Source organism: Dendrobates tinctorius, unplaced genomic scaffold (assembly GCF_039654945.1).
Source record: "Dendrobates tinctorius isolate UK_male_01 unplaced genomic scaffold, ASM3965494v1 ptg000250l, whole genome shotgun sequence".
NCBI lineage: Eukaryota > Metazoa > Chordata > Amphibia > Anura > Dendrobatidae > Dendrobates > Dendrobates tinctorius.
In genome coordinates, this window is record NW_027361917.1 from 43,735,498 (window position 1) to 43,748,980 (window position 13,483).

The 13,483-nt window shown below is 45.7% G+C and overlaps 1 protein-coding gene across 3 annotated transcripts in view; it reads right to left on the reverse strand.

The window, feature by feature from the left end:
• The window catches only part of PLEKHG1 (pleckstrin homology and RhoGEF domain containing G1), a 335,313-nt gene that overhangs the window by 187,305 nt on the left and 134,525 nt on the right, over positions 1–13,483 (reverse strand). The window contains exon 2 of one of the 3 annotated variants that reach the window (XM_073557654.1): positions 5,685–5,759. The exons of the other annotated variants lie outside the window; for them this stretch is intronic. Coding sequence (XP_073413755.1) covers positions 5,685–5,733 — 49 coding nt within the window. The 5' untranslated portion in view covers positions 5,734–5,759. The remainder of the gene's footprint in view (positions 1–5,684; positions 5,760–13,483) is intronic. 3 annotated transcript variants of the gene reach the window in all.

The window sequence follows — 13,483 nt, forward strand, 5'->3', positions numbered from 1 at the left end:
AGGTAGGGTAGTCGACCCTGGAAGCTCTGAAGTAACAGCTGCCAATATCGAGGCGAGTAGTGATGAGTGAGTGATCCACGGGTATTTGGATGTGCTCGGAGATTTAGTTTCCGTTGCTGTAGCTGCATGATTTGCGACTGCTAGACAGCCTGAATAGATGTGGGGATTTCCTAACAAACAGACAATCCCCACACGTATTCAGGCTGTCTAGCAGCTGCAAATCATGCAGCAACGGCGACAGAAACTAAATCTCCGAGCACATCCAAATACTCGGAAATCACCAGAGCATGCTTGGGAAATCTCGAGTAACGAGAGTACTCGCTCATCACTAGTGGCGAGTCAGCGGCAGGGTGAGACTCTGTAATGTACAACATCTTGGGGTATTTTGCTGGGACTGATCTACGTGTCATCTGCCTGTTTTGTGGTTTAATAAAGCATTGCCACACTGTTTTACCCTCAATCTGTGTTGTCAGAGTAACGTTATGCCCACGTTAATGGCAGAGTGGGCGTTTGGTGAGACGATCCCTGATCCATGCAGTTTCGACTAGCAGACCTGGGTGCGCGCTAACCCCCCCCCCGTGTCTCCACAGGTGGCAAAAACTTAGTGACAGATTCCCTTCAAGGTATATGATTTTATTCAATGGTTGGTCAACCTTCAACCTACTTTTATGTTTTTGTTAAAGGGAATTTGTAAGGTCCCCGATGCCCTCCAACCCAGCAGCATTCATCTAGGTAGGACAAAATTCCCTGCCTAACCAGCCCTGTATAACCTTATTCAGTGAAAACAAGGTTTAAAAAAAAGCATTTATAAGGCCTCTGTCTGCTGTGCCAATAGGCATGAAAACGTAATTTGCAGGAGCCGAAGTCATCGCCAGCTCCTGCAAGACTCTCATTTCAGCAACATCACTGCACCTCTGTAGGCGGATGTACACTTCCTGGCTTCAGAGAGGCAGTGCGCATGACGGGAAGTGCAGAACATGGCTCATGTCCATGGAGGAGCCGAAGAACAGGCGGACTCAGCAGGAACAAGACTCAGCTGGCACAATGACATGAGTGAAAAAAGCTGTGGGTATGCACGAGATTTGCAAGAGCTGGTGATGACGTCAGCTCCTGCAAATTATGTTATCACTCCCATAGGGGCGCGATAACATGAAAAGAGGGCTTAAGGGCCTGTCACACTAAGAGATATCGCTAGCAATATCGCTATAACTAGTGACGTTATAGCGATATTGCTAGCGATATCGCTGTGTCTGATACTTACCAGCGACCCGCTCCCCCGCTGATTATCGCTGATCGCGCGAGAACGTTCAGGACCGTTTCTCGTCATCAGCTTCCTGTGGCGCTTCCTGCTGTGAAGACGAGCGACGCGTGGAGCCGGGCGGGAGGACGCAGGATCGCCTGGTGTGACAGGTAAGTAGCGATCCCCGTCCCCAGCGATGTCGCTAGTGAGATCTGCCTGTGTGGCAGCTCACTAGTGACTACTTAGCGATGTACCAGCGATCCTGACCGCGTCATATCACTGGTCGGGATCGCTGGTACATCGCTAAGTGTGACAGTACCTTGACTAGTCTGGGGCAAGTAACGTCAATCAACTAGTCAAATTAGCATAGCAAACGAGGACCTTATAAATGCTTTTTTTAAACCCAATGTTCACTGAATAACATTATACAGGGCTGGTTGGGCAGGTAATTTAGTCCTACATAGGTGACTACTGCTGGGTTGCAGGCTATAGGTAACCTGACAGGTTTACTTTAAATGGAAAAAGGAGACAACCTAATGAAAGTGTTCAGATAGAACATTTTAATTATTATCCTTTAGTGGAAAGACAAGTGTGTGTAGTAAGCTCTCTATTAAAATTAATGGTGGTAATCGATTAACCATGATCTGACTAGTTTATTAGAGCAGGGGAAAACCATGAGAATAAACAAGGTCTGATTGTTCTATAACCTAAGAGAAAGACAGAACCTATAAAATTTATTTTTTATTGTAGTTTATCTAAAAATCTCAAACATATATAACACATATAGGTGCGTAGATCAGGTAAAGGTCACAAATAGCCCTATATAAGGACAGAGATACATATGTGTATCAAGGAAAATATCTAAGGGAACAGAAAATAGTCCTCCGTTTTCCTACCTGGCCGCGGAGGTTGGCACCCTATGGGGAACGTAATGGCGCTCCGCTCCACGTGGTCTAACCCTGTCTGACCTTAGAAGGGAATCCCTCACAAAGCCATCAACAACACCCTTAAAGTGCTCTGAACTTGACACTAGAGTTTTTGTATGATCAGTGGTGCAAAAGATTATACAGGTATCCAAATAAAGTGCTCACTATATCCTTGGAATGGATTTTGATAAATTAGAGAATATTTCTCTTATTCATGGCTGCATATAACAAAGGCCAATCCCAGCCAGACAAGTAGTCTTTAGACTGGGATAAGGCCAAACATAGGTCATGTATTATAATGCTCAAGGGCAAATTATAAGATAAATTAAGTAATGGTATAAGATGTCAATGTTCTTCACTAAGACCAACAGTGATATTTCACCCGGGAAAAGTCACCCCTAGTTATGATGTCACAGCAACAGACTGTATTGGGTCTTATGAAAGTCAGGTAGTATCACCCAGAAGTGTGGTATTACACAGGTTTTATAATAAAGTAGGTCAAGGTATATCAGTAATGTGATATATTCTGCATGAAGATGCACAATGAAGTTTCACCAGGGTAAAGTAACCCCTAGATATGATATCACATTAACAGACTAGGTTCTATGACAATGGCGCAGCATTACCCATAAATGTGGTATCACAACAACAGAGCATAAAGCCTTACAAAACACATTTAAGTCTGTGCTCAGCAAGCACTGACAAGGCAGGTTTCAGATACTAAAAACAGATAAAAATATATATTGGAATTATGCTAAATCCCTCATATACTCATGAAAAGGTCTATAAGGCTATGTGCACACGTAGTTGGAAGTGCTGCGGATTTTGAAAAATCCGCAGATCAAAATACCTGCGGTCTACCTGCTGCGGTTTAGCCCTGCGGTTTCACACCTCATAATGGTGAAGGTGTGAAACCGCAGCGGAATCCGCACAAACAATTGACATGCTGTGGATTGTAATCCGCAGCAAATCCGCGCGGAAAAATCCGCAGCATGTGCACAGCGTTTTTAGTTTTACCATTGCAAAGAATGGTACTGTACAACGCAGCAGAAACTGCTGCGGACCCGCAGGGCCAGAAACGCTGCAGATCCGCAGCAGAATCCACACCGTGTGCACATAGCCTTAATGTCACTTATCTTTAAGTTGAATACCACATCCCGATGCAATTTCCCCCCTTGTAAATAAAGTAAGGGGATCATCAGAGGATTAAGGAATGAGGGGCTCTAAGCAGCTCCTACCACTAAAGCCCCCATCACACACAGCGAGATCGCTAGCGAGATCGCTGCTGAGTCACAAGTTTTGTGACGCAACAGTGATTTCACCAGCAATATCACGGTGTATGACACTTATCAGCGACCGGCCCCCCTGCCGGGTATCGCTGATCATGCTCGAATGGCCTGGACTTTTTTTTGATCGCTGGTCTCCCGCTGGCCAGCATGCATCGCTGTGTGTGGCAGGCGGGAGACCAGCGATCAGCGAGCTGGAGCTGGTAACCAAGGTAAACATCAGGTTTCTAAGCACCGCGAGGCACTTAGAAACCCGCTAAAACCAAAAAGAGCATTTGCGGTCTACTGATATATTAAAATCTATTATGCTATATTCTGTCATCTTTTGGAGAGTGCATTTATGATCTTTTGGATGCTTTAAATGTTTTTAATGTGTGCTGTTTTTTGGCTTGTCATTATTAAAATTTGCTCACAGTTTGTACCTATTGATACTGTGTGGTGATCCTATTTTTTTGCATGATTCTTTTCCTCTTTTTGGTTTCTATATATGTCATGCAAGAGATCCCCCAGTGAATATAGACTCTAATTATTACTGTTGTGATAGTGCCGGCTTGCTCTTTTTATACTTAGAAACCCGCTGTGTACGTTAGATACCAGCGCGCTGGTGTAACCAAGGTAAACAGCGGGTTTCTAAGTGCCGCGCGGCGCTGGTATCTAACGTACACTGCGGGTAACTAAGCGACGTGCGGCGCTTGTTACCCGTGTCATCGCTGTCCTGATCGCTGCTGAGATCTGCCTGTTTGGCAGCTCATCAGCGATCATGTAGCGACACACCAGCAATCCTGACAAGGTCATATCATTGTCAGGATCGCTGGTGAGTTGCTATGTGTGACGGGGCCCTAAGACCACAAGTAGAAGGAAAAACACCATGAGCACTACTTAAGTAATGGTGCTAAAGGTTAGGTTCCCAAACCAAGTAGTTATACGTTTTAAACCTAGCACTCAACTTTAGGATATTAAGAAGAATATTTATTGTAGTACGTAAAAAAAAACGTTGCGGTCAAATTTTGACCTTCTTCAGTTACGTACTGTACCAAATACGTGGTAATAGGTAATAAACCTATTGTGAAGATTCATGTGCTCTTAATTGGGGTGTTCCGTCCCACTGCCTGTTGTAGTATGCTTATAGAAGCCAGTAGATGGGGCAAAATATGCGCGTATGCTGTTCACTGGGGAGATCCGTCCCACAGCCTTGTGTTAGACAGTACGTGCCTCCAGACACAGTATCCACTGCATGTGCAGTGACATGCAGTGGATACTGTTTCTGGAGGAACGTCCTGCCCCATCTACTCCCCAGTGAACAGCATAGGCGCATATTTTGCCCCATCTACTGGCTTCTATAAGCATACTACAACAGGCAGTTGGACGGACCACCCCAATTAAGAGCACGTTACGTATTTGGTACAGTACGTAACTGAAGAAGGTCAAAATTTGACCGGAACTTTTTTTACGTATTACAATAAATATTCTTCTGAATATCCTAAAGTTGAGTGCTAGGTTTATAACTTATAACTAAGACCACAAGTGTCACAATGGAGTCTTGCAAGCATTCACGAGATTTGTGCACAGGCTCAGACTGGCACACAGGAGAATCCGCCGGTAGGCCCCTGTGAAGGAGTACTAATAAGTAGTGCTATTACACTCAGTTCACAATTGGCATCTGACCATTCATGTCTATGGGTCCGTGAAGATCAAAGGACCGGACTTGGATATGACATCTGAGTGCAGTCCGATTTTCATGGACTGATAGAATGGAGAATTTTTTTTTTTTTTTTTTAAACTCTCCACATCCGCAAAAATTGGATTACACTCTGACCACACTCTAGTCACACTTTAGTCACACTCTAGTCACACTGTCATTGATCAGAGTGTGATTAGCATTATTAAACAGATTTTCTCCGATGATAGAAAATCCGTTGTGATCCCAGCCTTAGAAGGAATAATAATAGGGTAAAACAAGTCCATATCATGGCATCGGCGTATTTGCCTCTGATTATTTAATGCCATAATTATTTCTAGTTACTCGCATGCTGCTATGCAGTATTGATGGCAGATACAATATAATTGTTAATGGGAAGCGACATTAAAAAGACAATTTATTGAAGTAACACATAATGAAAATATACTGGAGCTGTGCATTCCCGAGTTTCCCGAAACTATGCACTGCTATATTGTATTGCAGTACAGCTGGGAAACAGAAAGGCTTCTCTCCATCAGCAACACAATACTCACCTTCATTCTGCGATGTGGTTTCTGTACCCTCTGGTGTTTTATCTGGCATCTCTGCTGAGACCTGGTTGGCAAAACCTGCAGGACACAAAGAATGGAAAGGATTCTCACACAGAGCCAAGACATTCCAGTCAAAGGACACCTTTGCACAGTGCTAGGGCTAATGTTTCAGGATAGGTTTCCATTAATTGTTCTCTTTTTTGTCTTGCATCTTTACAAACTGAAAGGATCTGTCCCAGTCATTTAGTATGTGTACAGGCATGGCCAAAAGAAAAAGAAGAGAACTGCTCAATAATTGCACTAAATTGGTAGTGGGTCATACATTTATTAAATACAGTTATGCTTTCAACTCTTCCCATAGAGCAGTATACTTGCTACCGATTATTGCTGTAATTTTTTTATGGTCTTGTCCCGTTCTATAATGTCCGCTGTATTTCATGTTCATCTTGACAGTTTGGAGGAACTGACAATTAACAGTAGGATGAGCTGTTCAGAATGAATGCAGACATTATAAAAGAGAGGCTTTATGTGGGGTTCACATATTTTTAATAATTGCGGTTAAAGTGTAACCGCCATTTTAACTTTTATTTAAAAAAAAAATCAAGTGTACAAATGAAAATAAGCAACTTTATAATATATCTTATTTTCTTTCTCCTTCTGGATTGATTTTTCACTCTTAATTCAAGGGTAAAATCTATATTAAAGGGGTATTCCCATCTCCAAGATGCTATCCCAATATGTACTAGGTGTAATAATAATAATAGCTAACACCTCCAATTAGAAACGTAGTATAGTTTTTCTGATTCACTGTCTCTTTCCTCATGTGCAGGCATTGAAGGACCTTAGGCTTGAAGGTTGTAGCCACTGCTGAAACTGGTGTGAACTCTGTCTGCCCGATGTCCGCAGCAGAGTGAGATGGTGAAGGAGGCAGCTGGCTCTGAGGTGTTGAGCCACTGCGAAAAGTTAATACGGTGATGCACTCTGCTGCCTGGTGCTGCAGCAGAGCAAGATAAGTGTTTTGGTGTTTCCGATTTGTATTTTTCCCTGGTGTGTATTAGTACAGCGGTGGAGCCAGTGCCTGCACCACCCAGCTCCCTAGCAAGGGATAGGTGTAGGGTGTGCTAGGGTGACAGGTATCCTGATCGGGGCCCGGTGCGGAACCGGCCTAGGGAACGTTAGGAGTGTGATGGACACTGACTCAGGGGAGTGCAGGAGGTCTCCACTTCCCTGTTTCCTATCTCAGGGCCCACCGTTGTAACTGTTTCCCCTTCCCCGTGTCTTGTTGCTTTAGTTACCGGCCTGCGGGCTGTGTCACACAGGACAGTTTTACGTGCCGTGTCTTGTTGTTTCAGCTACCGGCCTGCGGGTCGCGTCACACAGGACGGGTCCACGTGACATTATCACCAACCACAACATTTTCCTGGTGAGCCATGGCCCTAATGCAGACCTGTCTCCAATTGCTGCAGACCCTCACTGAGGAGCGTGGGGTGCTGCGTGGTGTGTTGGCGCAGCAGCTGCAGCAGTGGGAGGGGTACGGGGCCTCAGCTCAGATGCAGGCTCAACCAGAGCCCAAGTTATCTCTCCCAGACAGGTTTTCTGGAGGGAGAGAGAATTTTTGGCTTTTTCAGGAGGCCTGCAAGCTACACTTCAGGATCCGCCCTCGTTCATTAGGGAGTGAGGTACAGCGGGTGGGATTTATTATAGCCCTCTTTGAAGGTCATCTCCTATCCTGGGCCTTCTCCCTGCTGGACAATTCACCATCTCTACGGTCGGTGGACGAGCTTTTTGCGGCTTTGGCGAATATGCCCCCTGGGGTCCTTGCTGAGGAGGACTTACAGGTGCAGGTGGATGAGCCCAGGCAGGTGGGAGGAGTTGGTTCCCCAGCGGTGTTGCCTGCGGATCGTCGTGATGTGGGGGCATGTTTTAGCTGTGGGCAGACTGGTCATGTTTTCAGGGTCTGCCCAGCGCACGCCAAATCTTCTGTACCATCTAAGGAGCCGCGCCCCCCCTGGTCGTGTGGAGGAAGACGACCTGGGAGTGTATATTTCCTCCTCGCCCTCAGAAGGTACTTTGTCAGCTGAGGTGATGGTTGACAAGGTACCTGAGGGCATACCGATGCTTGTGAACAGTGGAGCAGAAGTCAGTCTGGTGGATGCTCAGTTTGTCCAGACTCATTGTCTGAGGTGTGAGACGCCGAACAGACCCATAAGCGTTCAGGCCATTAACTCTGTCCCACTGAGCCAAGGGGGGTTAAACCAAGTCGTAGAAGACATTGAGCTGCATAGCGGACATCAGGATGTGTCCCAGCCATACTACGTCTTGGAGGGAAATCCAGCACCTATCGTTGTGGGCCCCCCTTGGTCTAAAAAACACAACCCGGTTTTAGATTGGCGAACTAGGGAAGTAGTCAGCTGGGAGCAGTCGTGTGAGGGCTGCTGCCTAGGGGCTACTGTCTCTGCCGTCTCTCTACAAACGTCCCCTTCCTCTCCAGTGGTTGCAGCTGAGATGCTGCAGGAGAGTAGGGGCAAGGCTCAACCCTTGCCATTAGCCAACCCGGAGAGGCGCAGACCTCGTAGTAGGAAGGGTTGGAGGATGGTGTTTCCCTTGGTGAACTGCGGGGGTGTGAGTGTGGTGACACAGGGGAACGCCTCTGTTGTCAGTTCCAGAATGAGTTCACCAAATTTTGACAAACAAATGTGTGGCAATAAACGTTCCGGACCTGTGTGTGAACGAGCATGAATGGGTGGCCACCAAAAACATCAAGTGGAAGTGTGTTGCGGGGGTCTGGTGATTGGGCCGTATCTGGTGTCGGCTGTCCAGGGCCCGGGGTCTTACCAGCTTGAGTTAACCCCAAACATACACATACACAACTCGTTCCCCAGGTCGGCGCTTCGGAGATGTGTGGTGCCTCCGGAACATACATTGCCAATACCAGCGGTGCTCGTTTGTCATAAACCTGAAGTGCGTAGTTGCTGGGGTGTACTCTGGACCTGGGCGTCCCTGCTGTAGGTGGTTCCCTGATGAGAAGCGGTCTTGAAGGTCCAGAGGCCCCTCATTAAGAGGAGGGTACTGTCATGATCCATGACATGATCCCATGGAACGTAGGAGTAAAAGAGAACAGAGGACGTGGGTTAGAAGAGAACCCTGCCTAGAAGTTCTAAGCGCAAGGCTGAGGCCCAGTCCCTGAGGTTGTATGGATACTAATGGTCCTGCAGCAGACACCGGTGGAGTAGTGAGCTGTAAATGCACTACTCCCATCTAAGACTTGGGGGCACAACAGCAACTTGGATAGTGAGTCGGGACTCAGGAGTAAGGAGTCCCCAAAGCAGGCTACAGCCGTCTGCCATACAAGTATAGTTCTTGGGAACATCTGTCAGGAGGAACTCCAGTGTAACTCAGTACTAGGAGTACTTCACACCAAAGGCGCTATAAGAGGAGACGTTCAGAAAGGCACATGTTGGCGGAGTGTTGGAAGGGAGCATTCCATCTGGCCTGGAGGTTGACTGAGTCCCTGACCCAGAGGACACAGCATGGAGTCAGGCACCTGTGTGTACTACAGACTGTGAGTAAAGCTTTGGAACTACATGCCCTGTTGTCCTCCAATTATTCCTGCGCTAACACACCCTGTACCACTACATCGGGGTACCAGCTTCTACACCGCCTGTGCCTCTCCTCTACCCCTCCATCTACACTGCCCTGGGACTACAGCTCCACCTGTGGGGAGCTTCACCATCTTGGCTGCAACACACCACCAGTCCCAGAGGATCTACATGAAGCGTCGGCTTAACATCTCACTTGCCGAACACCACAGGTGGCGTCACGAACTATTCATTTAATCAACTACATTCCACCATTCAAACTTTCCCCCATTAATTGGGCGCCCAGGGCCACGGACCATGTCACCACTGCTGTGACACATCCCGCCGACACCGGCCCGGTACCGAGTACCCCACAGCCCTGGGAGGGCGACCCATTAGCAGCTGGCTTGAAGGTTGGAGCAACTGCTGAAACTGATGTGAACTCTGTCTGCCCGGTGTCCGCAGCAGAGTGAGATGGTGAAGGTGGCAGCTGGCTCTGAGGTGTCAAGCCACTGCGAAAAGTTAATCCGGTGATGCACTCTGCTGCCTGGTGCTGCAGCAGAGCAAGATAAGTGTTTTGGTGTTTCCCATTTGTATTTTTCCCTGGTGTGTATTAGTACAGCGGTGGGGCCAGTGCCTGCACCACCCAGCTCCCTAGCAAGGGATAGGTGTGGGGTGTGTTAGGGTGACAGGTATCCTGATTGGTGACCGGTGCGGAACCGGCCTAGGGAACGTTAGGAGTGTGAGAGACACTGACTCAGGGGAGTGCAGGAGGTCTCCACTTCCTCGTTCCCTATCGCAGGGCCCACCATTGTAACCGTTTCCCCTTCCCCCGTGTCTTGTTGTTTTAGTTACCGGCCTGCGGGCCGTGTCACACAGGACAGTTTTACGTATCGTGTCTTGTTGTTTCAGTTACCGGCCTACGGGTCGCGTCACACAGGACGAGTCCACGTGACACTGAGATAAGACATGACAGTTGGTGCTTATAAAATTCTATGGAGACAAGGGAAAAGCTATACACAGACAAAGACATTGTACTGCAGGCTCTCCTGAGATGACCATTACAGTTCTTCACAGAACTTTATGAGCACCAACTGTGAAGAAACCAGATTGTATCTTAATTCCCCAGACAACCATGTTTTTGCAAACCAAAAAGAAATGACTTTTTATCTGTATATTGGCTTATGGATTTAAGTGTTTATGTCTGGAGGGTCAAGAAGACAGACTTGCATTTAACATACTGTGTACATGTGTAATAGTGACTTCTACATAGTGTGTGTCTATCTTTGTTTATTGTGTGCTGATATGCTAATTGTGTATTGTATTCTATAGACAGTTTGCTGACTTCGAAGGTAGATAGTGAAAGGCTGTGAGGGTGGACTGAAGGACACTGGGTAAATCTAAAAATAAATCACCTGCCTAGGGTATAAAAGAGACTTCTTCTGGTTGGTGTCACTCTTCAGGATCTCAGCTCAGGGTACTTCGAACCCAGCTGAAAGAACACAGGACTGTTTTTGATTATCTCCCTACGCTTGTCGTTAACTCCTCTCTGCGTCACTGCGTGCGTATTACAGGTGGAATTACGACCCTGGGAGCGCGGACGTAACATCTACCATTATCCCGGCGAGACAGTGGAAGGGAAGGGTGAGACTCTATAATGTGCACCATCTTGGGGTAATTGCTGGGATTGTTCTGTTTGATATTGGGTGTTGTGGTTAAATAAAGTATTGCCACACTGTTTTACCCTAACCCTGTGTTGTCTGTGTAGTGTTTTGCCCACCGGAAGATGGAGTAGGGGTTCAGTGGTATGAGCCCTGGTCCATGCAGTCTTGGTAAAGTAAGCCAGGCGAGCGGACGAGAGCACCCACTGACCCCGTTTCTCCACACCAACTATCACCTATCTCAGTAATGGGAAAGTCTGTATTCACTGAAGACAGGTTTAACTCAAAAATTGAAAAATTTGAGAAAAAATTATTAGTACAGTAGGACAAATAAGTAGATTTCTCTGCAGAGATATATTACAAAGTTTCTTATTTTCACGTGTACTATTGATTTATGGCAAAAAAAATATTTAAAACCACTATTATGCTGTAGGCAATTCATTTTTTTCATGATATTCAAATGTCTGACAAAATAACAGCAATTTGGTTAATTTTATCAAAATTCATTTCTATTTCACATTGATATTGTTCATGTGTTGCTTGAACTGCAATAATTTGAAATCTCACCAACGAACTAATGTCACGCATCAAGTTCATTTCATTTTCTACACTTTCTGCAGCTGTCAGCTTGGAATTTCTCTGCACAGTTTTATATCCATAAAATTATTGCTGTGTAAATACTGTATGTCTCCTCACATGTGTGTAAGAAACTCAATAGCTTCTTGATAAAGCCATGAAAAAGACAGCGATAAACAATGTGCACTGAACAATTTACGACAGATTGTTCTGTGCGCAAAGGCTGTCATTGTTCTCGGCAGGATGATGCACCATCAAGAACAATAACCAAAAGATCATTCCATCCAATGAACAAGTACTTTGCTCGTTCATCGAGTTATCAGCAGCCAGTTAGCACTAAAAGATTATCTTAAGAATGCTCATTTCATGACAATCTTCAAGTGTAAATGAAGTGTTATATATGGGAACTAATGGAACAATTTTCCTTTGATAAGGACAAGAAACTGTAGAATCAATTTACCAGGTCTGATCAAAATCATTCACACTTTTAGGTCAATTAGTGGATAAGGTCATTTTTAAAGATTTACTCATCTGCATTCAGATCATGTTAGAACCAACCATTTTGTTGCTTTTAAAGCAACAGACCAGCATTTTTTCTTAATTTCAACGTTGTAGTGGTATCACTAATATAATATCACTGCTCCTAGTAATATATTTACCAGCCAATGTCTTTTGTTATCGGCACCACTCTGGTCATCTTCTGCAATTTGTTACCTGCCGGATCGCTCCAGGTCACTACTCAAGCTAAGTCTATGTGAACTAGAACAAGGCCAGAACGAGGCTGTCATAGACTTGAGAGCTTGTGACTGTTACTTCTGACTTCCGGTCAGTCAGAAGATGTGGTCACGAGAAGGCGGATCAGGACAGGAGCACTGCTAGGATGCGCAGTAGATGGTGACAAGTGAGTATATTACTATGGGCAGGGAATATGGATTAGTGATGCCATTGAAGTTGTGAAATAATAAAAAAAGAATGCTTGGATGGTGCATTAAGGGAGTTGTCCGAGGGAGACAGCCATTGTCTCCATGTCTTTTAGGGTATATTGACATCTTAAAGGGCGTTCACCACTCTGAACCCTATTTACTATGAGGCAGATTATGAAGATGCTCTCCTACTTTCTGAGGTACTGTATCCCAGAGATGCCAAAGTAGCCTGATCAACTGATTGCCCAATGAGATGCATTCTGAAAGAGGCTGTCCTAAATATCCTTTCAATAAACTAAATATTTTAATCTTGATGCCCATTGTTTATGCCCAGTAGAAATTATCTTTATAACTGTTTATTTATTAAAGGGGTTTTCCAGGTTTAATTTCTTTAACTCCTCAGTTTTGCTCTAAAAATGAGAAAATCAGGCTTTGGCTGGATTCACACACGTGTCATGGTCTGAGTACTGATCGTGATGCATGTATTGGCTGCAGTTCTCATGAACTGAGCTTGACTGCCTCATATATGACTATGGTGCTGTTGAGTGTGGTCGGAATACATGCCACCGATACGTAAATCATGGACCATGGCACACAAATGTATGAATGTATGAATACTCCCATCAGCCGCCGCCTGCTGTCACTGTTGTTAGCGGCAGCAGGCGTAGGCTGATGGGAGCAATAGTTCCATCAGCTGCTGCCTGCTGTCATTGTTCTCACTTGAATGCAACTCTCATCATTCTCCTCTGCTCACACTGATCGCCGACAGAGCAGGGGAGAATGATGAGAGCCAGCTTCAAAACCCGGCGCCGGTGAAAAGCGTTTACTATACCGCTGCATCTCAGGCGCCGGGACATGTCACACAGATGATATCCTAGTGTGTCATCTGTGTGCATGTGTACGGGACGTTTTGCTGTCCATACTGCCGGTAAATAATGGATACGTCTGTGTGGGTCACATGGACATGTGCACAGCAATGTAGATTGTCTATGTGTGTCAGTGTCTCCGATACGTATGAAAACTGTCACCACACGTACTGGAGACACGATTGTGTGAAAACCCAC